The following is a 27991-nucleotide window of genomic DNA, read 5'->3' on the forward strand; positions in this document are numbered from 1 at the left end:
TTACTTAATAAAATTAGAACAGCAGCAGAAAGTAAGGAGAGCATATCAGCTGGACAACAGTGAACATGAATATCATTTTAGAATATATGTTTCTTCTATTCATTGCAGTTTATTCATACATGGAATCTTTTGTGAAATTGTTTCTGCCAGTAAACAGGAAATCAGTTGCTGGAAATATTGTGTTGATTACAGGATCAGGACATGGCATTGGACGCAGAACAGCTCTTGAATTTGCCAAGCACGAAAGCATTCTTGTCTTATGGGACATTAACCAGGTAAGGAGCATATGTTATTTGTTCAAAGCTAATCTAGACTGCAATCTATAAACTTTGCATATATCAGTTCTGCATTAATGATACAGGTGACTGAAAAGCCTTCACCTAGTGGCAAACTGATAAGATTCTGGGGGCAGATTTATTATGCAGTGTAAAAAACAGAGTAAAAATTTGCCACACATATAGCAAGGCTGCAAAAAGTGAGATGCAATTTCAGAAGTAATGATAATCGGCATGTTGCACCTGCTATTTCCCATAAGTTGGTAAAGGCATGTATAGGCACAAGTAGTTTTTGTGAATAGCGCCAATGCATGCATAGTTTCTTGTTAAGATAAGAGCTTGTGTTTGTAAAATGAGATCTCTGTTGTACAAAATGCAACATGTTACCGTGTGCTAACACTTATGTAACTGTATTTTATGATACCAAAAATTAACGTAGTGACTAAAACGTGCATCGGTCAAAGCTTCCTTTTCCTTTAGGTGTTTCAGTTTCCTCTTATACTCCAAAACATTTTGTTAGGTTAACTGGGAGGTAAATAATGACGTTTTTTTCTAAATGACAGCATTTGCAATAAAAAAATTGAACCATAATGTACTCCTAATTCAAGGTTTGTTTTGTTACCAGTAATTCGTTATGCCATACTGAACTGCTGTTTAAGCAAGCACTGAACTTTCAGTGCCAAAATTATGTAATGTTTAACTAATCCAGATTGGTAGGTAAATAACGGAATTATTAACTATGAACAAAAGATTTTGGCACATTCCTCCAGACAGATTTGCAGGTTAGTCAGATGATCCTTGTTCCCCTATATCAAATAATGGCACAGATTCACCACTAGAATGAGATCAGGCATTTTTAGGGCTGTAGGATTTTCACATTTTTTGTTGGTGAGCATATCTAATGTTAACTTAGGGATCCTTGTTCTGCTAACAGATTCAATTTTAACTTTTACCCAAGCATTAGCATTTTATTAGAATGAAGACAAATCTATTGCATTTTCTGTTATAAAACATGCCCAGTTCCTGCCAATAAAAAGCAGCCCAGCATCATAATGCTACTGCTACCACTTTAAAACTCTTAAAACAATGTAGCAGAGGCCAGTTCCCCTTCAGCCAAGACTCTTACAATGGGGTATACCATGTCTATGGAGCTTATCAAAGGGTGAACTCTCACATTCTTCACTTGATAAATATTTCCCTACAAATCAAATGAAAAGAAAGGCTGACTTCCCTAATTCTAGCTCTGCTTTAGCTTCACTCTTTGAAAAATATGCACCAATACCTTGAATGCAGTTTGTATGTCCTTTATAAAAACATACATATTTTTTAATAGTGTAACATGTAAAATGTGTTATTTTAAAAATGTAAAACAGCAGAGCGCATGAGCTCCATGACTGGGTAAAGACGTCTCTTGCCTGAGCTCCGCAGTGAGAGGCCAAAGGATCCCCCAAAATCAGCACCCAAAAGCATATAACTGAATGGGGGATCCCCATACAACAACGGGAACACATGGGGAAAAAACAGAACCGTGAACCGGCCGGAACAATGTCACCGTTCCTCCATAAACCCGCGGCCTCAGACAAGCTGCGTAGAACACAAGATGGCGACGAGGACCCGGATCAAGCTTCAGAAACTAGCTCACCCGCCAGGCCACTCAGCCCAGACATCCGCTCGCACTCTTCACCTCAGGCAGCAGCAGCAGCCGATATACAAGCTCCTATCCCGGTAACTGCTGAAATATTAACACAACAACTAACAGCTTTACACAACTCCCTCACAGCAGCTATAGCGGGAGCTGTTAAAGACGCAGTACAGGAACTAAAGGCAGACTTGGGCTCACTATGCCAAAGGGTGGACAAACTAGAAACTATCCCTGATAACCTGATAATTAGACAGAACACTATGGAAGAGGACCAGCTAACCCTCTTGGAGGAACTAGCTAGCCTCAAAGCACATTGTGAAGATCTGGAGAATAGGAGCCGCAGGCAAAACCTTAGGGTTAGGGGGGCCCCTGAGAGCATTCAGCCAAAGGACATTCGGCAATACCTTAGATCGCTATTCTCTAAATTGTGCCCTGAGCTACCAGCAGAAGCATGGCGGTTTGATAGGGCACACAGATCACTTGGCCCCCAATGGCCAAATCAGCAAAACCCCAGAGACATCATAGTCTGTTGCCATTATTTTGAGAGCAAGGAGAAGGTATTGATGGAAACTAGAAACCTATCATCTATTGAATTCCAAGGGGCAAAACTGCAGATTAACAATGATATCTCCCCTATCACACTGGCAAAAAGGAGAGAGCTTAAGCCCATAACACAGCACTTGCGGGCACACAATGTCCCATACAGATGGGGCTTCCCCTTTAAACTGATAGTCTCCATCAAAGGGCAACAACACACCCTCTCCGACCCATCAAAAGGCAACAGGTTTCTCAACACCCTGGGCTTACCACCCCTACAGACAACCAAGGATAACCTAAAAGCCCAAGCCCCAAAACTGATCCCAGAGTGGGAAACGGTAGGTCCCCGCCAGACCCGAACATCGCCTGCAACCCCATTCCGAGCCGACTCCCCTACATGAAAATCTACACAACCCATAGGAACAAATGCTCCTACTACCAGACTTAGAAGGGGAAGAAAGTACTAATGACTGTTCCATTAGGCACACTTAACATGCCTCTCAAGCGGAAGAGGCTACCATCGTCTACGGCCTAGTCCTGCCAGCCATGACGCTCCACCAGACACTGGTATCAAGTGCCAAAATACCTATAGTGTCTCCGGTTACCAAATTTCAGGTAACACCAATGACTGTACAGGTTAAAGTTTTTCAAGTTTACGGTTATTTTTGGACATTTCTTTTTGTTGAACTACAAAGGCGATACAGTTCGCAACCACCCTCACATGTGGACAACTTGCCGGCAAAACTTACAGAATACAGAGACCCAGAAGGGACCACTACAACCCCCACAAGCACAGACGACTTCACAAACCAGACCCGGGTCAGAAACAACATTTTTACAAGGGAGGGGGGCCCTCAGCATAAAAGACCCTACCTCACCAAGAACAGCAAAGGGTCAACTCTCCAATCAACCAAGCCTCAACTCTCAACTCCCTCCACAACAACTATGCAACATAACAAACAATTTTATGTGGACCAAAAAACTTCCAACCATGCCTTGATGACACCAGGATCCGCACCACCACGAGAAGAGGAAGCAGAATTCCAAGCAGACAATGACAGGACAAAGAAAGGACACTCCTTTTCACTCCAGAAAGGACACTACGCTGGGTATAAAGGTACCAATGTATGAGCTTTACAATAGCACACATTACAACCCTGAATCCAAATGATACGCTTAATATCCATGAATGTAAAGGGCTTGAACAGCCCCAGAAAGAGTACCCTAACAATTAAAGAAATTACAAGATTCAGGGCAGACATAGCCTTTATACAGGAAACACACTTTAAGAGCACAGAAACCATTAAATTTTTTTTCTCGACACTACACTCAGTCCTTCCAAGTCTCTGGCCCCCACAAAAAAGCAGGGGTCACTATTCTAGTCCATAAGGACTGCCCGCTATCTATCACTAAACAAATAACAGACCCAAACGGACATTATATAATGCTACAAGGCTCCTACATTGGTACTACTCCAATTACATTACTCAATGTTTATATACCAAATGTTAAGCAGATACATACATTGTGCAAAATTTTATCTTTAGCATCCAAATACCCCTCTCCCATAACAATAATTGGGGGGAGACTATAATGTAGTATACGCTGAAATTCTGGACAGGGAATCCCCACCCTCTAGATCCTCACAAGCCCCCCAAAAATCAAAACAATTTCGGGCTTTGATTAGATCCCACGCTCTGTTTGACCCATGGCGTATAAACCATCCCAGGGAAAGGAGATATACCTTTTACTCCTCCCCACACAAGACCTCAATGAGGCTAGATTATTTCTTTATTTCCCAAAATTGTCTCAAATTCCCGATAACTACCTCTATTCAAGCGATCTCCTGGTCAGATCATGCACCCATACTCCTTAATATTTCTCTTTCTCCCTCAATACAGAAGCAAATTCACTGGAGGCTAAACGAAACTATTTTAAATGACCACAACAACAAAGAAAACATAGGGAATCTCATTAAAGACTATTTTGCACATAATAAAGGATCCATAGACTCTAAATCCCTTATCTGGGAAGCCCATAAGGCAGTAATTAGGGGACACATCATCTCACTTACCTCAGCAATGAAACAAAACAAGAGGCGGGAATTGCAGGACCTGGAATCCAAACTTCACAGCCTAGAAAAATCACACCAGCATCATCCAAACCCTAAGACAGTACAAAAAATCCAGGAGCTTTGCTCTTCCCTAAAGAAACTAGCCATAAGCAACGCAGAAAAAACACTTATTTAGGCCAAAAGGAAATACTATGAAATGGGAAATAAAGCCCATACCCTCTTGGCAAACCAATTGCGAAACCGCACTAGGCAATCTCAAATTTTAACTATAAAAACCAACACTGGAGAATCTTTACATAACCCGCTTCAAATAGCCCAAGCATTCCACACCTATTACACCTCACTATATAACCTGTTCCCAATATCTCCCCAAACAAACACAACTAAATTAGCACAGCTTACTCAATTCTTAGAAAACTGCAACTTACCTACACTAACAAAGGAACAATTAGCTCACCTCAACAAAGAGGTTACCAACAAAGAAGTTCTCCAGGTCCTGAAATTCCTCCCACCCCATAAATCCCCCGGCCCAGACGGGTTCTCCAACACTTACTATAAAACCTTTCAGGATCTCCTTACCCCAATCCTAACAGAACTATTTAACAACTTCCTCCAGGGCACAGAAAAAATCCCAGACACTATGGGCCAGATTCACTAAAGTCCGAAATAAGGAGTGCTATTTATAGCATGCGTTAAAAATCTTATCACTTCTTATTTTTCGCTCGATTCACTAAAAGGACACTTGTCATAATTAAGAAGCGATGTTCTTGGCGTTATTTATCTTGCGACAACATATTTTCAAGCAACGTGCTGCGTAATATGTTGTGCGCTGCGTAATATATTGCTTGAAAATATGTCGTTGCAAGATAAATAACGCCAAGAACATCGCTTCTTAATTATGACAAGTGTCCTTTTAGTGAATCGAGCGAAAAATAAGAAGTGATAAGATTTTTAACGCATGCTATAAATAGCACTCCTTATTTCAGACTTTAGTGAATCAGGCCCTATGTTGTCCTCCTATATAACGGTACTACCAAAAGAGGGCAAAGACCCCACACACTGCAATAACTACAGGCCCATAGTGCTCCTCAATAATGACCTAAAGATCTTCACTAAATTGTTAGCAAACCGATTGGCCCCAATACTACCCCATTTAATTAACTCTGATCAAGTGGGTTTCGTCATGGGCAGACAGGCAGGGGACAACACCCGGAGAACAATAGATTTAATAGACACTATACAATCCCAAACCATCCCATCCGTAGTCCTAAGCCTTGACGCAGAGAAAGCGTTCGACAGACTCGATCAAATTGCTATACACAACCCCCTCAGCCTACTTGAAAATGAATGAGAGCACAGGGACACCAATCCACATCAATAATGGCACAAGGCAGGGGTGCCCGCTCTCTCCCTTGCTATATGCCCTCAGCATAGAACCCCTAGCAGCCAGGATAAGAGGTCATCCTGATATTGCAGGTATCACGGTAGGCAAGGAAACATACAAGATCTCACTCTTCGCGGATGACGTGTTATTGACGCTTAGTAACCCCTTTGTATACTTACCCAATCTACACAAAACCTTAACAGAATATGGCACCCTTACGGGATATAAAATAAATTGGACAAAATCTGAAGCCCTCATGTTCCACCTAGAAGAGAAAACTAAGAAAGCCCTGCAAGCCAACTTCCAATACAAATGGCAAAAAGCCCACATTAAATACCTAGGGATAAAAATAACACCACATTACCACCAATTATACCATGCAAACTATGCTCCTCTGATAAAACAAATTGTGTCAGACATGCAAGAATGGAAACAATACTCCACCTCCTGGTTTGGGCGCATAGCTGCAGTTAAGATGACCTTACTCCCCAAACTGTTATACCTCTTTGAAACCACCCCGGTCCATATCTCCAACTCAACATTGGGGTATATTCAAAAACAGATAATCAAATATATCTGGAACACAACCAGAAATAGAATACCACAATCAGTTCTACTAGCTAGACGGAACCAGGGAGGCCTAGCAGTCCCAAATGTTAAGAAATTTTATGAGGCGACCCACTTACGCCAAACTCTAGCATGGCTACAACCCTGCGCCCCCACTAAATGGGCCAAATTAGAGGCGTACTGGACTCAACCCCACCATATTAGCAACCTGTTACTATTGCATAATTTTAAGGTTCAGGCACCATATCCAGCCCCAAAATCTATAGGGTTCACCCTAGACATATGGAAACACTACAACAGGAAATACCATATATGTAGATATCCTTCCAACCTAACCCCACTCCTAGCGAACCCTGAGTTCCTACCAGGTCAACAAAGACCCTTCCAGACAAACTGGGCAGGACACGCTCTAACAAGAGCTATAGACTTTGTAAACCCACTAAATCATAAATTGTATACTTATGAAGAACTTCTCAGAAAATGCAAGTGGAATACTGACAAAAAACTGGAAAACATGCGCAAAATGGTAGTCTGCACCCAGCAGAAAGAAAGCGCAACAAGGCACTAATGAAATGGTATCTTACCCCAAACAGAATCTCCAAATTTACCCTAATAGCAGCCCCATGTGCTGGAGAGACTGCCATCAAATAGGTACCTTACATAATGTACCATGGGCCTGTCTTAAAAACATCAATAGATATAGAATTACCCCACCTTCTATTGGGACTCCCCCTCCCTAAGACCACCAACTCAAACCAAAAACTGGTCAACCAAATAGCCACTGCAGCCAGACTAGCAATTACTGCTAAATGGAAATCCACAGTAGTCCCCACTATCCAAGAAGTCATCTCCAGGGTGGACAACAACAGAAAATTGGGATAGCTGGGACTACTTTCAAACAGTGGAAAACAATAACACTCTGCCCACCTGAAAAGGGGGCTCTCCCAGAAAGCTACTCAATGACACCATCACAATAAATCCAGTAAAACCGGCAACAATACCACAAAACTTGCCTTACTGTACTGAACTATAACTCCATGTTAAATAATGGTCCGTTATATTTCTCTCTTATTTAAAATGATTTTTTGGGGGGTTTTTTTTCGGTTTACTCTCTTTTCTTCTCCCTTGATGGTTATAAATGTCTGCCACTATGGATAATGACGTACAGATAGTGTAAAGAGACACGAAACAGTTTGTGCAAAAAAAAAAAAAAAGAAAGAAAGAAAGAAATGTTTTCTTGCCATGCTATCACTGTAAAACAGAACAGAACAGGACTACACCTAGGCAATGAGCTTAAATAAATAAAGTATACCATGTTACTAACATTCCAGATCAATGTTGTGCCTTGTACTGAACTGAAAGTCAACCGATGCGACTAATCCCCCTTCCCTTTTCCTTTCTGTACCCCCCAAACTTTTTTCTTTTCAATAAAAATTGTAAGTTACAAAAAAAAAAATGTAAAACAGTAAAAGCAAAGGTTTTTCCCCTTTTGTTCTCGGCATCATAATTTATTTATGCTTTGCACTTTTAATGGTTGTGTCCCTTTTGATTTGCTTAACCCACTGCCTACCAATGACATATGTGCTTCACTGTCAGCAAGCAAAGTGAAATCCTGCCAACAACATAGCACCTACATTTCTAGGTTTAAGGTCACCGCACAGTTCCCACATCTCCTTTTATAGTAAGGGGGTGTCACTATGGATGCCTATGGAGCTCTATGCATATGGCCAGTTTTATTCTGTTAATTCAGTTTGAACACGAACCCCACATGTAATAACAAGCATAAAGTTTGCCCAGGTGCAGTAATCCATAGCAATCAATTAGATGTTTGCTTTAAAAGGGTGACCAATAAATGCTCATTGATTACTATAGGTCATAAGAAGTACTGTATAGCAAATTTTACTCATGATATTTTGTAACCCCCAAAGCACCTTTTATATTATTCCCGAAATGTGACTGGATGTGTACTAGAACTGGCAGAGTGAAATCCAGTTGGTATTTTGAGCATTATACTTATCTGTGCTTACATTATGTTTCTTTGTTCTGTATATTTAACATTTATGACCATTTATTTGGTCTACTCCCTGGTTACACCCAGGTTTGTTTATGAGTAATATATTGAACAGGTAAAACTATAGGTGGATCTGATTTACTAAGAAAGTTCAGTAGCAATTATATTTACAAATAACTTTAAAAACATTGCAAATATATAATTAATATATATCTTGGAAAGTTGGTAACACCCTGAAAAAGATATGGTGCCTGGGTGCAACGTCTGAGTAGACAGTGATGTAATTAACTTTTACTGGCAATACTAGTACACAATTAATTCCAAAATAGAATTATTACCAATATAAATTAAATAAAATAAACATGGTGCCCAAACTATAGACAATGTCCAAACAATTTATGCAGAACTGGTGTACTGTCAATAATGGTATCAAACCAATTGTATACAAGAAATTTAAACAGGGTCTCTAAATTAATACAGCATCACACTTCTGCATATTTAAATAATTTATAACTGCCTGTACATTTTGCTAGTCCCTAGTGCTAACACTTGCTTACACCATGCTATACTGGATCTAGTGGTCTCTAACAACCCAGAATGTATTGCAAATGTGCAAAGTGGTTGAACACCTGGGTAATAGTGACCATAATGTTTTTCATTTAAAGTTTGGTGCAATAAACAAATATACACTGGGGCAACAAAGACCCTGAATTTTAGAAAAGCACATTTTTGCTCCTTAAGGGCTTAGAGATTGGAGCATTATGTTTTCTGCTAAAACATAGAACAGACATGGCTGTCATTTAAAAATGATATAGTTTATTCCATTAAGAAGTAAATGTAGAGGAATTAAGAATCACCTTATGTGGGGTTAATTCGGAAGTAAAGAAGTAATTAAGAAAAGAAAAGGAAAGAATTTAAGAAATATAAATCAGAGGGGACAGAAGCTGAATTTAATGGATATAAAATGACTATAACAAGTGTTGTAAAACAGCAATCCAGAAGGCAAAGATAGAAAATGAGGAGTGTATTGCAGCAGAGGCTACAACTAACCCTAAAAAGTTTTTTAAGTATATTAATAGTAAAAAGATGCAGGTTGAAAGTGTGGTCCAATTGAATTATGGTAAAAATATGTTTACAACGGATACAGAAAAGGCAAATGTGCTAAACTAGTTATTTTCTTCAGTGAATACAGTAGAGGAGTCAGAGTGCCAAGACCCACCCAATATCTGCAGTGTTGGATCTGCTCATCCTAGTCAGTGGTTGACATAGGATATGGTGCATAAACGTTTATTCAAAATTTTTTACTATGGCCTCTGTTTCTGATATTCTCACACTCCCTTTCATCTAGTATGCAGGGTCGGACTGGGGGGTGCAGGGCCCACCAGGGCTCCCGCCCCAGGGGCCCTGCAGGTGCCCCAGCCGCGTCCCCTAACCACCCCCCAGGGGCCCCCCTAACCCCCCCGAAGGGCCCCCACCTGACATCCTCCCCGAGCGCGTATAAATTGAACGCGTCGGGGAGGAACAGTCAGTAGCGGGGAGCGCCGGCAAAGGTCGGACTGGGCCGCTGGGGCCCACTAGGGCCGGGGCCCACCGGGATTTTTCCCGGTGTCCTGGTGGCCCAGTCCGACCCTGCTAGTATGGTACCTATAGATTGGAGAAAAGCTAATGTAATTTCTATATTTAAAAATGGATTACAATCTTAGCCTGGCAATTATAGGCCAGTAAGTTTGACACCTGTGGTGGGCAAGTTATTTAAAGGCTTGTGAAGGGATCACATACAAAATTATGTTATGTAGAATGGCATTATGAGATGTAATCAGCATGGCTTTATGAAGAACAAATTTAATTTTTTTTTATGATGAGGTTAATAAGAAGCTGTGGAGTGCCCCGTTTGAAAAAAATAACAAAAGTGGTTAACTAAGATAACCATGGCAAGCTTTCAGAACATTTTAGTTCCTTTTTCAAGCTGATAGAGCTGTTAAAAGGTGCAAAAATTCGAGGGAGCAAGGGGTTATTCTCCCCCGACTCCGTCCCTCTAATCTAAAGGGGTGGCCTCTGGTGCGTTGATCGCTTTTATGGGAAAAAAGAACACCCCCTATCTGCCTATAATCCCCTCTAATCTATTAGTACAGAGTAATCATGTCCCCTCGCAAGTGCCTCTTTTCCAGAGAAAACAACCCCAACCTCTCCAGCTCATTAATATCCTTCTTAAAGGAACAGTAACACCAAAAAAATGAAAATGGATTAAAGAAATTAAACTATAATATACTGCTGCCCTGAACTGGTTAAAGTTGTGTGTTTGCTTCAGAAACACTACTAGAGTTTATATAAAAACCCTGGTGTGTAGCCATGGGGGCAGCCATTCAAAAGGAGAAAAGGCACAGGTTACATAGCAGATAACAGATAAACCCTGTAAAATACAATGGTATCTAATCTGGTATCTGCTATATGACTTGTGCCTTTTCTCCTTTTTTCCAGCTTCAATGGCTGCCCCTATGGCTACACATTAGCTTATTTATATAAACTATAGTAGTGTTCCTGGAGCAAACTAGTTTTACCAGTGCAAGGTAACAGTAAATTATATTTTAATTACTTTAAAATTACTTAAAATTTTTTGGTGTTACTGTTCCTTTAAGGGCTGGAGCCCAAAACTGCACCGCATACTCAAGGTGAGGCCGTACCATGGACCTAAAGGGACCTAAAGTGGCAAAATTATGTTTTCATCCCTTGAGTCAATGCCCTTTTTTTATACAAGACAGCACTTTATTTAAAAGGGAAAAAAGAAAAGCTTTTAAGAAATATAAGTCAGAGGGGACAGTAGCTGTGTTTAATGAATATAAACACTATAACAAGTGTTGTAAAACAGCAATCCGGAAGGCTAAGATAGAAAATGAGGAGCGCATTGCCGCAGAGGCCAAAACTAACCCCAAAAAGTTTTTTAAGTATATTAATAGTAAAAAGATGCAGGTTGAGGGTGTGGCCCCATTGAGTTATAGTAACAATATGGTTACAGCGGATACAGAAAAGGCAGATGTGCTTAACCAGTTCTTTTCTTCTGTGTATACAGTAGAGGAGCCAGAGTGCCAAGTCCCACCCAATAGCTGCACTGTTGCCTCAGTTCCAACTACGCAGTGGTTGATACAGGATATGGTGCTTAAAGGGTTACACAAGATAAATGTAAACAAGGCACCTGGGCCAGATGGAATACACCCTCGGGTACTGAAAGAGCTAGGGTCAGATTTACAGTTGCTTTTGTTTCTGATATTCTCAGACTCACTTTTATCAAGTATGGTACCTACGGATTGGAAGAAGGCTAATGTCATTCCTATATTTAAAAAGGGAGTCAGATCTCAGCCTGGCAATTCTAAGCCTGTAAGTTTGACATCCATGGTGGGCAAGTTATTTGAAGGCTTGTTATGATCAAATACAAAATTATGTACTGGAGAGGAGAATGGCATTATGAGCAGTAATCAGCATGGCTTTATGAAGGACAGGTCATGTCAGACCAATTTAATTGCTTTTTATGATGAGGTAAGTAAGAAGCTGGATAGTGGGGATGCAGTAGATGTAATCTATTTGGATTTTGCCAAAGCATTTGATACCGTTTCCCACAAACGACTGCTTTCTAAACTAAGGTCTACTGGTCTTAGTGAAGTCGTTTGCACATGGATAGAAAACTGGCTACAGGATTGGGTACAGAGGGTGGTTGTTAATGGTACATTCTCTACTTGGAGCAAGGTTCTCAGTGGGGTCCCTGAGGGTTCTGTATTGGGTCCACTTTTGTTTAACTTGTTCATAAATGACTTAGGGGAGGGTATTATAAGCAATGTGGATTTAATGTGGATAAATATAAGGTCATGCACCTGGGATGTAAAAATATGTAAGTCATTTATACCCTTAATGGGACTGCACTAGGCAAATCCATAATGGAAAAGGACCTTGGAGTCCTTGTAGGTAATAAACTTGGCTGTAGCAAGCAATGCCAGGCAGCAGCTGCAAGTGCAAACAAGGTTTTGAGCTGTATTAAAAGGGGTATAGATTCACGGGAGGAGGGTGTTATTCTTCCCCTTTACAGAGCACTGGTAAGGCCCCATTTAGAATATGCTGTTCAGTTTTGGTCTCCAGTGCTCAAACGGGACATTATTGAATTAGAGAGGGTCCAGAGAAGGGCAACTAAGCTGGTAAAGGGTATGGAAAGTCTCAGTTATGAAGAAAGACTGGCCAAGTTGGGTCTGTTTACGCTGGAGAAGAGGTGCTTAAGACATGATTACTATGTATAAATATATAAGGGGATCATATAATAACCTCTCTAATGCTTTATTTACCAGTAGGTCCTTCCAATGGACACAAGGGCACCCACTCCATTTAGAAGAAGGGAGGTTCCATTTAAATATTCTGAAAGGTTTTTTTACTGTGAGAGCTGTGAATGTGTGGAATTCCCTACCCGAATCAGTCGTATTGGCTGATACATTATATAGCTTTAAGAAGGGGCTGGATGGATTAGCAAGTGAGGGAATACAGGGTTATGGGAGATAGCTCTTAGTACAAGTTGATCCAGGGAATGGTCCGACTGCCATCTTGGAGTCAGAAAGGAATTTTTTCCTCTCTGCAGGAAAATTAGAAAGGCTTCAGATGGGGTTTTTTTGCCTTCCTCTGGATCAACTAGATAAAGTTAGGCAGGTTATACATAGGCATTATGGTTGAACATGATGGACGTACGTCTTTTTTCAACCTAACTTACTAACTTACTTTTATCTCTATTTTAGCTTGCCTGATAGCTTTTTTGCATGCTTTATTTGCTTCCTTGTACCTGATGAAAGTTTCTGCTGTCCCAGCTAACTTGAATGCTTTAAAAGCATGTTTTTTCTTACCAACCTCGACACTAACACTTTTATTCAGCCATAAAGGTTTTGCTTTGCGATACCTCTCCTTGCTTACAAGGGGAATATACTGTTGTGTATACTTGCAAAGTAATGTTTTAAAGATGTTTTATTTTCTTTCTGTGTCTAACCCTAGACACATTGCAGAGATGCCCTTATACTGGCAAAGTCTGCACGTCTAAAATTAAGCATTTTAGTTAATCCCTTATAGAGCTGTCTCTGCAGCATTATCTCAAAGGAGACCATGTTGTGATTACTGTTCCCCAAATGCTCACCTACACAAATGTTAGAGATGAGTTCAATATTATTAGATATTACCAGGTCCTCATTCCTAGTAGGTTCATGAACCGCCTGAAATAAAAAGTTGTCATTTAGCATATTTACAAACCTATTAGCTTTTCCTGACTTAGCCACCCCATTACTATAGTCAATGTCTGGATAATTAAAGTCTCCCATAATAACAACTTGACTGAGTTGTGAAGCCTCCTCCATTTGCAACAGTAGCTGCGCTTCATCCCACTCACTTATACGGGGTGGTTTATAGCATACACCAATGATCATTTTCTTTGTAACCTTCAGCCCTACTGAAATTTCTACCCAAACAGATTCAACATTTTCATTGGTAATGCCTTTACTACATGGCTTTAAATCTGACTTTACATAAAGACAAACCCCTCCACCCTTTTTAATCTCTCTGTCCCTCCTAAAAAGTGTGTAACCATTTAAATTCACGGCCCAGTTGCATTTTTCATCCCACCAGGTCTCAGTGATACCAATTAAATCATAATTTTATTTATCTATTATTATCTGAATACCCCCTGTTTGTATTAATGTATTCTACTGTACAGCGCTGCGTACATAAGTAGCACTTAGATATAAAGATAAAGATATATATACATACATACATTTTCAATACATGCAATAGCCTGCAGCTCCCCTAATTTACCCGACAAACTTTGCACATTAGCCAGCATGCTAACGGAGAGTTAGAGCTAAGGTGAATATTAGTCTGTTTCTCTTGTAACAACAGAAGCTCCATATCTGATAAACTATATGCCCCCCTCACTCCTCCCCCACAACCCTTTGCTAGTCCCACTGCCCCGTCTACACTATCTTCCATAAAACTCTAGCTCACCCACCCCCCTTGTCTAGTTTTAACACTCCTCCAGCCTCTTAACCATTCTCTCCCCTAGCACAGCGGACCCCCTTTTATTGAGGTGCAATCCGTCACAGCTGTATAGATTGTACCCCAAAGAAAAGTCAGCCCAGTGCTCTAGGAACCCAAACCCTTCCTTCCTACACCAAGACTTTAGCCACGCATTTAGCTCCCTAAGCTCCCGTTGTCTCCCTAAACTTGCACGTGGCTCCCGCAAAATTTCCGAAAAAATTACTTTGGAGGACCTTTCCTTAATCTTAGAGACTAGATCCCAGAACTCACTCTTTAAGGTCCTCCACCTACTATTATTAAATAAGAGAGGGTACAGAGAAGGGCAACTAAGCTAGTAAAGGGTATGGAAAGTCTCAATTAGAAAAAAGACTAGCCAAGTTGGGATTGTTTACACTGGAGAAAAGTTGCTTAAAGGAGAATGCAAGTCAAAATGTAAAAAGCATACTGCCCAATAGCCCTCCTATTGTTTAGTAAAAACGCCACACTTTTGGCTCACCTAATCAAATATTTACTCAGTCACACTTACTTCACATTTTCTAGAACAGGCAGCCATCTCTAAAAAGGTGTACACAAATCACAGAAAGAAATCGCCAGCGCTCGGTCTAACCCACGCTGTAGTGTTGACCAGCTGCTAGAAACACACTATTGTACCAGCGCTCGGTCTAACCCACAATCTGGAGTTGACCAGCTGCTATAAACGATAAAAAGCCATTAATTATACACAAAGAGAAAGAAAGTTTGCCAGCGCTTAGTTTGCCTTTAAAAATAATTTTTACAAAAAATTAGGTGTTAGTACCACACTTTGGCCAAAATATGTAAGCTCACGTGCCACGTCAAGGCCCCTCATTGTACGTGAGTCCTACACTGTCTAATGACTTTGAGTCTGTGATGCAATTAAAATAAAGTCCCCCAGAAAACAATGTGACTGAGTAGTAAGACCTATTGCACCTACCTTTAGCTCAAAAAGGCTCTAGTGGAAAAGCAGGGAGCTTTTAAGCCCCAGCTCATTAGCACACACATGAAAGTGATTCATTGGTTTAAAGGCTACATAGCAGCTAGAAGCAAAATTTGGCTACAATTTGTACACAAATCACAGAAAGAAATCGCCAGCGCTCGGTATAACCAACGCTGTAGTGTTGACCAGCTGCTAGAAACACACTATTGTGCCAGCGCTCGGTCTAACCCACAATCTGGAGTTGACCAGACTCAAAGTCATTAGACAGTGTAGGACTCACGTATAATGAGGGGCCTTGACGTGGCACGTGAGCTTACATATTTTGGCCAAAGTGTGGTACTAACACCTAATTTTTTGTAAAAATTATTTTTAAAGGCAAACTAAGCGCTGGCAAACTTTCTCTCTCTTTGTGTATAATTAATGGCTTTTTATCGTTTATAGCAGCTGGTCAACTCCAGATTGTGGGTTAGACCGAGTGCTGGCACAATAGTGTGTTTCTAGCAGAGTACATTAATACAAACAGGGTGTTAAGATAATAATAGATAAATACAAAGTATAACAATAAATACAGATAAATACAGCTGCAATAAGTTAAGAGTCGAGGACACAAGAGGAAGGAGGACCCTGCCCCGTAGAGCTTACAATCTATATGGGAGGGTAACTAACAGACACAAATAGGCAAATATAAGTGCTGTAGGTCACAGTGGGTGACACTACAATATAAGTGCCAGTTCCCAGATCAGTTGCTGGGCGAGTGCTCCAAAAGGTAGTCTTTAACTCTATTTTTAAAAAGACTGGGAGAGGATTCTCTCTGGAGGAAATCAGGGAGGGCATTCCAAATGTAAGGGGCAGCAAGGCAGAAAGGTTTAAGGAGGGAAACCGCAGTAGTAGTGGGGGGCACAACCAAGCGATTGCTCTGCGAGGAACGAAGGAGTCGACCAGGAACGTACAGAGACACAAGGGAAGAGATGTAGTGAGGAGCAGAGGAATGGAGGGCTTTGAAGGTTAGGAGAAGAAGTTTGTAAGATATTCTTTGTTTAATAGGAAGCCACGGACTTTAGCAGGGGAAGGGCCTGAACTCTCCTGGATGAGAGGAGGAGAATTCTGGCAACATAGTAAGTTGGGTTGAAAAAATACATACGTCCATCAAGTTCAACCATAATGCCTATATATATATAACCTGTCTAACTGCTAACTGATCCAGAGGAAGGCAAAAAACCCTATCTGAAGCCTCCCTAATTTGCCGAAGAGGGGGGCATGGCATGACTCCAAGATGGCATGGATCAATTTGTAATAAGAACTATCTCCCATATAATCCCCTTATATATAATAATAATCTGTCTAAGGATTTATTTACCAGTAGGTTCTTCAAATGATACAAGGCCACATATTCCGATTAAAAAACAAGGAGGTTCCATTTTAATATTCTGAAAGGTTTTTTAACTGTGAGAGCTGTGTAGAAATCTCTCCCTTAATCAGTCGAACTGGCTGATACATTAGATAGCTTCAAGAAAGGGCTGGATGGCTTTTTAGCAAGTGAGGATGAAGAAATACAGGGTTATGGGCGATAGCTCTTAGTACAAGTTGATCAAGGGACTGGTCCTATTGCCATCTTGGAATTTTTTCCCTCTCTACGGCAAATTGGAGAGGCTTCCGATGGGGTTTTTTTTTTGCCTGGATCAACTAGCAGTTAAGCAGGTTAAATATAGGCATTAAGGTTGAACTTTCAACCTAACTTACTATGTTACTATGTTATCATTGGCTTAGTGTCAAAGCCAAATGTGTCTGAGTAAGATTAAAGGCATTATAGCCAGCACATTCAGAGTGATTCCGGTCTTTATGGCACCTGTCACACATGGCAGATTTTTGAGAAACCCCACTCATGCTTCAAAAAGCTTATTGATTTGCCTGCACCCAGAACCATTGCGTCTTTGAGCACACCACAATTTGTTTTGTGTGCTGACCTCAAAATTTGTGTGCACAGCCACACATCTTAGAGGAAACATTGCTTTTATCGTCATCCATTCAGATTAGAAGAAAGGACGTGTGTAAAAAGGGTTTCTCCAGTGAGGGCTGTGAGGTGTGGAACTCTCTTCATGAGGTGATTGTACTGTTAGACACATTAGATAGCTTTTAGAAAGGGTTGGATGCCTTTTTAGAATGTGAGAAATAAGTTACTGAATTGGCTGAACCTGATGAACATTATCTTTTTTTCAACCTCATCTACTATGTTACTATGTTAATTAAAATGTTCACTGGTTTTGAAGTAATTTAAATGTAATTCCTATTAAAAGCAGTATCTGTCCAGCCACAATCCACAGGGTTCCCATTTACTGCCAAGGAACAGTGTAATTAAATCACCATCAAGTTAAAGTTGCAGCACATATTTACCTTTCTGTGATGTGTCCTTTCCAGAAAGGTGTTGAGGAGACAGCAGATGAATGCAGGAAATTGGGGGCTACAGCTTATGCCTTTGTTGTGGATTGCAGTACCCGGAATGATATTTATAGGTGTGCTGAGAAGGTGGGTGGCTCATTTTTTAACTTACATATGCGTGCATCCTCTTTGGATGTTTACAGTATAACTGCAAGTATTTTAAGATACCCACTACAATTATAAATCAAAAAATCTGCGGGTCAGATACTAAAAGTTTAAAGGTCATGTAAACCCCCCACAAAAAAAATTATGCAAGGAACCTTTTAATTGTAAATTACTAAAAATCATCTGTTGGATTAAGAGAAGTGACTATATGTTGTAGTAGTAGCTAAAAGAAAAAAATACAGGTTATCTAGAAAGGGTGTATATAAGATAATTAACCTTTTTTCTATCATCAATATTCATGGGATACCCTTATTGGTTATAGGATTGTTGGGGAGCTTTTGGTGACAAGTGTGTGAGTTATAGTTCCATTTTTTCCCTTTTCCTTTTTTGTTCAAAACATTCCTGCCCTACTTCTTTATTAAGGCTTTAGTTCTCCTTTAAATACTGGCTTTAGGATGATTGATCCAATGTTGACCATGATACCTAATATAGCAGAGCTGCATTAAACAGTCTCTGCATCTGTTTTGGAAAATAAAGTATACCACCTTACTGCACTTTAACTACTTTTTTTTGTTTCACAAAGGTCAAGCAGGATATTGGAGATGTGGATATTCTAATAAATAATGCTGGAGTGGTTTTTGGCACAGAATTTCTTAAGCTCCAAGACCATCAGATTGAGAAGACTTTTAGCGTCAACATTCTTGCTCACTTCTGGGTTAGTAATATGCACAGAATGTACAATAGTATACTTTTATTAGAACCCACAGACCCGTTTCACAAATATACTGTATGCTGAAATTGCACATTAATCAGAATCCCTGCTTTACCTTCTATATCCTTAAACCCCCCTAGCTGCTGCAGAATCTGATGGCTCTGTTGTTACACTCCTTTTTATAGTAAATGCATTTATTTCAAGTCCCCTGGTTTTCTCAGAAGCAACCTGGTTTTAGAGCCCTCCCCTTCACTCACACTATTATAGGCCATTTCCCCAGTATTTCGCAAATTCCCTTCTCTTTCCCATGCCCGCATGTGCAGTGAGCACGTTCTGATGTGCTACAATGTTGGTTTAAGATGTTGTCAGGTGCAATGATGTAATCAATGATGTCACAGGAGGCAATGCCCCTCATGGCACTTTTGACATTGACATCTATGTAAATGCAAACATTAATGCTGCTGCGCTGTCACTAGTGGGATTTAAATATAAGCAATTGGAAGGAACATCGCACTACAGTGTTCCTAGGGTGCACAGTGTTTATATGGTATGAACTGGATTGTATTGTGTTAAAGACACAAAAAAAGGGAAACTGGCACATCTATTTCTATTAAAATATAACCTTTATTGTTATAAAGTAAAATCTCGCTAAAATAGATAGAAAAGATGTGAAAAAAGATTTGTTTCTCCATATGCAATCACCACGCAGATATAATAAAGTCGATTTTTATCACTATTTGTTTTACCTCAAACACTATGTACATATGAGTGATATTGTGCAAAAAGAAAACGCAGACAAAATGTTTGAATAGTGATAAAATCGACTTTATTATATCTGCGTGGTGATTGCATATGGAGAAGGTCATAGTAGAGTAACTCACAATCAGGTTTCCAACCTGAAAAATACGCAAATACTTACCGTTCATTGGAGATGCGATCCCCCGTATATCACCTAACCACACACGATATACTGCACAGACAAATCATACAATTGTTATATTTGTTGCCAGTAGGGACCAATCAAGATAATAAAGATACAAGTTAAGTAACAGTAGGAGAGTGTCAGCTAGAAGTGAAGTATCAAGGTGTGAATTCATCATTTTAAACAAATCTTTTTTCATATCTTTTCTATCTATTTTAGCGAGATTTTACTTTAAAGCAATAAAGGTTATAATTTAATAGAAATAGGTGTGCCAGTTTCCCTTTTTTTGTGTCTTTAACATAATACAATCCAGGATTTAAATATAAATAACAATACAATACATAAGATACAAATAAGTGCAATAAAAAAAACTTCCTTTATGAGGCAAACACATATTAGTATACCAGCATAGAAACCACCACATGTATATAGTATTTAGAAAAGGTTGTTTTTATTTATTTAAATACTAGACTAAAAGAACCAGAAAAAAACCCCATGCAAGCATAAAATATGAAAATAGTAATTTTTTTGTGAGAGAGTGATATTATTTTTCATAATAAGATATGTATAAATTAAACACATACCAAGTATATTGCAATTCTAGCCTCTATGTTTTAACCCTTTAAGTGTTAGCAGAATTTCACATTTTGGTTCCCCTCAGTGCCAGACATTTTGTAAACATTCAGTGCTCTCTCTCATTTTTGGGGCATTTACTGGGGGGGGTCAAAATCTGTGTTTTCCACTTGTGGAACAAGATTTAGAGCTCAAAATAATAAAAAAAAATTGATATTTTTCATGATATTGGGATTTATACATATTTTATTTTATAGACAAAAATTCTACTGATTTGGAAAGCATCATGTCTAATGTCAAAGCAAACATGCCAATACCTGTACAGATTTCTCACTTCTTTAGATCAAAAACTCCCAATACGGCATACTTTAGATTCCAAAGCCAAAAATCCTGGAACATTAGGTTTACCCCAGGAAACCATATATAAAGTACGCATTCTGCCGAATTTGAAATGGGTATACATGTCTTCCAACTCCTAAGTACCAAACAGCAAAGCATCATATCTCCCACATAACATTAGGTACCAAGAAAAAACATCCTAAATATGAAAGCCAACGGTCCACTGAACAGTATGATGCCCATTGTGCATAAAGTTAGTGCATACAAAATCTCTTTAGCTACTGAAAATTCAACACATTTACTGCATTTTTGTGGGGTAAAAACACAGCAGCATGTATTGAAAGATTTCAAAGCGGTTGTTCACTGATTAAATTTTTGTGTGTGGGGTTTACATGTCCTTTAAGATACACCTTTTACAGATTACAAGCTAGTGGTCCAGATCCCCTCCAGTGAAAACCTCGAAAATAGATTTTAGCCCCTTTCTGAACTGTGGTCTGTAATACCTTGAGAGAGTTACCTCCAGCTATCAATCCTAAATTGGAGTACAAGGATGGCCTTTCTAGTTAATGATGTCTAAGTTATGCCCCTATTGCTTTCTTGCTTGTTCCTCAACTTTACTAAAGGGTGTCCCTTTAGGTTAGGGTAAACTCTAAACTTTATTGTTGTCCCAGGCTCCCCTGTAGATGTCCACCCTAGACAGAAGATTGAGGCCAAAGAAGAAGAGTCCCCAGTCACTATATTAAAGGGGACCTGCCACACAGGCATAAAAAGCCTTTAAAAAAGCATTTAAAAGTTCCAGCTATCAATAATTTATTGCCTGCCCTGCCTTTATGCCTTAGGCATAGAGGCGGGGCAGCAATTACTTTTACTTTCCATGCAGCACGCACTTCCATGCAGCACCCCCTCCCTCCTCACAATCAAATTGTGTAGCCAGTGCATGGGCATGGACACCGGTCGCCCATTCTGGTGCAAGAACAAGATTTTGGTATGATCCAACCTGCCTGCTTGCTGTAGTTGTGTAATTACAATACAAAAGGAAACAAGATTTAAATAATATATAATATATATAGTGTAAATTAAGTTTATTATGCTTTACTAACCAATAGGAAAGAATTTGGAATTGTTAAAAGGAAAGTTAAACAGGAAATGGTCAAACCTTCCCTGGGCTTATAGGGGAATAACTATGGATACATGTAAAGGGACTTAAAAATGAAGGGAAAATAACCTAGTAGGTGATTGATCAAGCCATAGAAGAAATTAACTCTATGGGTCCAAATGTATGGAAAATAACGATATTCTTTGGCAGAAGATTGAATTTTGATTCAGAATTTTTCTGTTAGAGCGCACTGATTTAGTAGCCTAACTACCAGGGAAGCATTGGGTGCAGCTTGTATCCCAGTGGGGGGGGGGGGGGGAGACTGGGGGGCAGGTGCAGTTTTTGCACCAGGGTCTGCAGTCCCCTAGTTATTCCACTGCACTGATTTCTGTGTAATTAAAAAGTTTCTTGTTTTTTAATGCAAGACTACCAAGTCCTTTTTGTCAGCAATGATGAAGAAAGATCGAGGACATATTGTTACAGTAGCATCCATAGCAGGTCAACTTGGCGTCCCATATTTGGTAGACTATTGGTAAGTATGCCAAACTCAGTATATACCCATTTATACTGTGTATATATATAAATATGAGAGAGAGCGAGAGAGCGAGAGAGAGAGACATATATATTACTTGTATTATATATTATTACTTGTGGTTTTACACTTATGGGATATACATATATAAATAATGTATTTAAACTAAAATGATTTATATACACATTGCGATTAATTATGCAAATTTGTTGGGAGTTCTGATTGGTTGAATTTTGTATTTATGGTTGCACCTCACTTCCCTTCCCCATCCTGATGACGATCCTGTGAGGATCGAAACGCGTTGATGCGATGATTAAATAAACACAAAGAAAATTTTTTACTCTATATTTATGCCGTGAGTGCTACAAACTTGCTATATATATATATATATCAATCCAAATGGTGTCCGCACTCCAAGGCTCAATGTTCTGCGGGGTGCTAGCCAAAATTATGTCTGTATAGAAAATAATCATCTGTGGCCAGCACACCTTTCAATGTTTCATCAAAAAATTTTTATTTTAAATATATTGTTAAAACCAACGTTTCGGTCCTTATTAGGACCTTTCTCAAGGATCCTTGAGAAAGGTCCTAATAAGGACCGAAACGTTGGTTTTCACAATATATTTAAAATAAAAAATTTTTGATGAAACATTGAAGGGTGTGCTGGCCACAGATGATTATTTTCTATATATATATATATATATATATATATATATATATATATATATATATATATATATACACTGTATATATATATATATATATTGTAAGCGAGATCAGACATACAGACAGTCCTTTAGGTGAATACAGTCCATTTTATTGTGTACAGTGACTGACTCTGGAATCCAGCAGAAGCATAAGTACAACAAAAGTAAACAAAACCCTTGCCACACTTGGGCTCTAACTAATACACAGGGTGCTTCCCTCTCTATTACCGGTCCCCTACTGGGATTGCCGGCTAAACCAAAGACACAACTCCCCAGAGTCACAGTACCTTTTGAGAGTCCTTCTGTTTGGGAGAAAATGCTCCAAGCTGCTTCAGGCAGGCACAGACCCTCACACAGCAAATTCAATCCACAGTCTCAGCTCCAGTCCCCCACTCTCTCTGACTGCAGGCATATCTAGCCTGCTAATTATTCCCCAGGTGTGATTCCTTTGGGGAATTAACCCACTCAGCACCGCTATACATGAGGGAGTAGGAGATGAACCTAGGGGAACTATATCTCCCTTCCACCTGTTTACCTGTTACCGGTTCACATTATATATATATATATATATAAAACATTTCCTCATGCTTACATTATTTTTTTTCCCTGACAATATTTCAGGTCTGCTAATTAAATGGATGGTAGATGCCTTGAAAACTGACAGAACCATATTAGCTCCGTTCAAAAATAAAAACATTTAATTTTGTAAATATTTAGTTGGCCTGAACACAGTGGGGTCATTTACCTATGTGCAAGAGTGCCCCCCCCCCTTCCTTAGTGCTTGTCTAACAAGTACTTTCTCCACAAAGAAATTCTGCACTCGTCCCTGCTCATAGCTAGTTAATGATATTACAAATCTTTCCTTATTAAAAAAAAAAAAATTAAAGGTACTTTGCATACCTAATTACAACTGAAAGGCCAGGCCCAAAAGCCCTGGTTGACTGGGTTAATGGATGACTTTGAATTAGAAAGTCAGGAATTCTGGGAACAATTTAAACCAACTCAATGGACCCAACCATGAGCCCTATAGAAAACACATCCATCCATCCATGAAAGAAGAGTAAAATAGTAACAGTATTCTTCTTTTCTTTGTGTGGAAGGGTGTTTTAAAGTGTGAGGATACAAAAGAAACTACCCACTGTATGAGATTACATGGAGAGACTAGGCAATATACATACAATCAGTGTAGCTTTAATGGTAAACTTTGTTCTGAATTTACATGCAAAACAAGACCTAAACATTTTGTAAACACACATAATCTTACATACACTATTGTATATTGTTTCAGTAGTGCCTTTATTTGATGTAATCTCTTTCAAGGAAACTATTTACATGTGCAGGGCTATCCTTTAACACACATGTTCAAAGGAAAAAGTCTGCTAACAACTTTGTCTGTACTTCTGCAGCATTTTAAGAAAGCATTATATTTTAAAAAACAATAGCTGCAATTGTATTGCAATTGTATTGGTGCTTTTGGGGATGTAATAAAAATGGTATGTCAGTTGAAATTAATACTTTTTATTTTCTGGTTTTACCGGTCTATTTACTGATGAGAAATCACCCACCTCCTATATTAAATATATTTATATGAAATATTAAAATGTTGCTGCTCCTAAGATGTAATTAGGAAAAGATAGATGCATGAGGAGATGCAATGTGACTACAATTTATACCATATACTCTTATAGTCAAGTACCAATGTGGTTAAAAACTAATTTTGTTTGTGTGTACTTACATGTTTATATATATGCATAGAGTACTTTTATTGGGAACATTGTACAGGTATGGGATCTGTTATCCGGAAACCGTTATCCAGGAAGCTCCGAATTATGGAAAGTCCATCTCCCATAGATCAAATAATAATCAAATAGTTTAGATTTTAAAAACGATTTCATTATAATTATTGAAATATTGAAATATATTATAATATAATTATTCCTTATTGGAGGCAAAACAATCCTGTTGGGTTTAATTAAAGTTTTATTTATTTTTTAGTAGACTTAAGGTATGAAGATCCAAATTACAGAAAGACCCCTTATCCAGAATGCCCTTGGTCCCGAGCATTCTGGATAATGGGTCCTATACCTGTATACGAAATCAACATGCACTGACCGAGGGTTAGATTATGCTGCACCATTTACTACATTTATGAATAAACTCACCACAGACTGTGCTGTTTGACATAAGATTATGCTGGAAATGCTTTTTGTTTGTTACAGTGCAAGTAAATTTGGACTGGTTGGATTTCATGAAAGTTTAACATCAGAATTAAAATTATTAGGAAAAGATGGGGTGAAAACCACTTGTTTGTGCCCAGTCTTTGTGAACACTGGATTTGTTCAAAATCCAAGTACAAGGTAAGTAAACAGTAAAAGAGTAGTTACGCCTGTGTATTATTCCTGCTTGTGCTTCGTTTAAGGGTCTCAGTCTTGTAAATTATTTTCCTTAAAAATCATGGACAATTCAGGAGGAAAATATAAAAATAAATCTACTAAAGGGTTCTTATATTCTCAAGAACTGCCCAAAATATTACAAAAGGAAAGTGTTCTGCTTATTTCTAAAGGGTTTTATAGGGTATATAGGGCTATATTAGTATGAAAATCTAGAGATACAGTTTAAGTCAATACCTTCCATTAGGTGCGTATAACTAGCTATTCCTACATTTACTTAAGTAACTTAAATACCTTCTACCAGTCTTCTAATATTGTAAGCCACAGCAGAGGTATCTCTATGGAAAGTCATCTATAACAACAACAACATCAATTAGATAAGTTGACAGGTTGAAGGATTTATTAATATAATGTATTATTATCAGCTTGCTTCAGAACTTTTCAGTGTTGCGGTGGAAAGATAACAGCACAAAGGGGATTTGGCGAAGTGAGGGTTGTTTATACATTGTTGTATAAGAAAACATATGCAGTATATAGAAACCTGAGAATATACCTGAGAAACACTGTTTCTTGCTTTTAAAGGTGCATCTTATGGGGTGAACAGGTTAAAACTGAGCATTCTGGCTTTGTTTGTTGGGAAGTATTAGTTTTATGAATGAGCCAGCATTTTTATAGTTTTTTGAGTTATCACTATAACTAGGGGCAGCTTTATTAAAATGTGACTTTAAAGCTGAATACATAAAAACTCAACCACCCTCTATCATTTCTATGGGATTTTAATAAGCATATTTATTAGTTAGTAAACTCTAACTTTCACATATTGATAAATATGAAAAATAGAGCATGGGTGAGTTTTTATGTATAAGGTTCTAAACATTTAGAAAAATATGTCACGTGATTTTGCGTCTAGCAAGTTTAAATTTATCACTGGTGTGCTGGATAGTGTATTGCCTTATTCTGGATAAACACAGAAAAGCAATTTCAAAGTTAAATTTTAATGCACTGCTTTTCTTAACATTACAAACTATATTAGGTTTATTTGCTGGAATATTTATTTACTACATCACCAGATAATATGCTCATTGTGGCAATTTAATTTATTTTTTCATTTCCTCTTTCTTTATGGTTAATTTTTAGGGTTTGGCCTGTGCTTAAAACCGAGGATGTTGTAAAATGCCTAATGGAAGGAATCCTAACAAATAAGAAAATGATTATTGTACCTTCATCAGTCAAATACTCATTAATAATGAACCAGTAAGTTTTAATAACAGGGGGAATCCCAAAGGGTAATGCTTTTTCATCCTCTCCACTGCATCCACTCACTTGTGTGTCTGCACCCAGAGGCATTGTGTCAGCCTGGGTGCGACACACAGAGCAGATTTTGCCACAGAAACTTGTGAGTATGCATATTTGTACCAAAATTTGCAGTGTCTCTGGGTGCATGAAAAAAAGTGAGCGGATCCCAGTGGATTGGCTGAGCAGGCCAAAAGCAAAAAAAGCATGTATGTGCTCCCCCAGCCGTTAATATTGGTGTATTATATTTAAAGTTAATGGTTTATGTATATATTCATTGTTATACTGCCACCTAGTGACCAAGGTCATATTGCAAGTTTATTTCTAAATCTGTATACCCTCCCACCCCCTTCCTTATGTGTGACATCAGTTCCTTCCATCATGCCATTCAATTTCTGTTCCTGCTTATGTGTGAGGAGCTACTCCAGGGGTTAGGAAAGTAATATTCCTTTTTGACCTCCAGCATTTGTTAATCCAATCCAACTTTTGTTCACCCACAAAAAATAAAGAACCTTTGTGGATTCCAAGTGTCTGGTGGGTTCTGCTATCTGGCAAAGATTGCCCACAGTGGTTGTGCCCAGCTCCATACAGGCCCAGGGAGAGGGGTCTCAGGGGAAACTCAGCCATTATCACAGCAATTTTAGTCAGAATAATGTAATAAAAAGAGAAAGGATGTAATACATTTGCTCATTGCCCCAATTACCATAAAATGGTTCAGTCATAGCTGTTAGGAATTATATTAAAATGTTGCTTAAGATTTATGAGCCTGCTCTGCCGTTTTAAGAGTGTTGTGCTCCAAACAAGCATATATACAATAGAATACATGGCAGTTACCGTGAAAAAAACATAAAACTGGTATTAAATATTACATTAATCCAAAATATCCAATACATAGCAAGTGTGGTTTAAACTGTTTTCCTATTTTAAACAGGTTTCTTCCTGAGCGTGTGATTGCAACTATGACCAAGATGCAGGATATCCAGTTCAGTACTCCATACAGATGTGACAAGAAAGAGGATTAAAGATATCAAGTTATTTATCAGTGTTTTATAAGAAATATTAATACACTTCACACATTTATTATTAACTTTCAGAGGAGCCTAATCATATTTTACAACAAGATCTATTAAATTCTAATTATGCAATTATTATGTGAGAGTTTTTGGGACAGCAATATCTGGTGTATTCCCTTGCATGCAACACACACATACTTTAAGTCTAAATTTATAGTAATTACATTTATATTTGATATTTTACATTGTATAGGTCAGCTGTCTACTAATACATAAAATGTATTATTTGTTCTATATATACATATCTTATGTTAAATTAAAAACCGTTTGTTCAAATATTATATCTTACACGTTTCTGTTGTGTATTTAGATACTAATTC

At 38.6% G+C, this 27991-nt stretch overlaps 1 protein-coding gene across 2 annotated transcripts; it reads left to right on the plus strand.

Moving 5' to 3' along the window:
- On the plus strand, positions 1-27952 carry hsd17b13 (hydroxysteroid (17-beta) dehydrogenase 13). Of its 2 annotated transcripts, NM_001011240.1 has the most exon segments (7): positions 39-275; positions 17909-18016; positions 18618-18749; positions 22102-22208; positions 25135-25272; positions 26443-26559; positions 27530-27952. In NM_001011240.1, coding segments are annotated over 7 exon segments (903 nt in total). In that variant the 5' UTR covers positions 39-65; the 3' UTR covers positions 27621-27952.
- The last annotated feature ends 39 nt before the right edge of the window (positions 27953-27991 follow it).

Source organism: Xenopus tropicalis, chromosome 1, assembly GCF_000004195.4.
Source record: "Xenopus tropicalis strain Nigerian chromosome 1, UCB_Xtro_10.0, whole genome shotgun sequence".
Lineage (NCBI taxonomy): Eukaryota > Metazoa > Chordata > Amphibia > Anura > Pipidae > Xenopus > Xenopus tropicalis.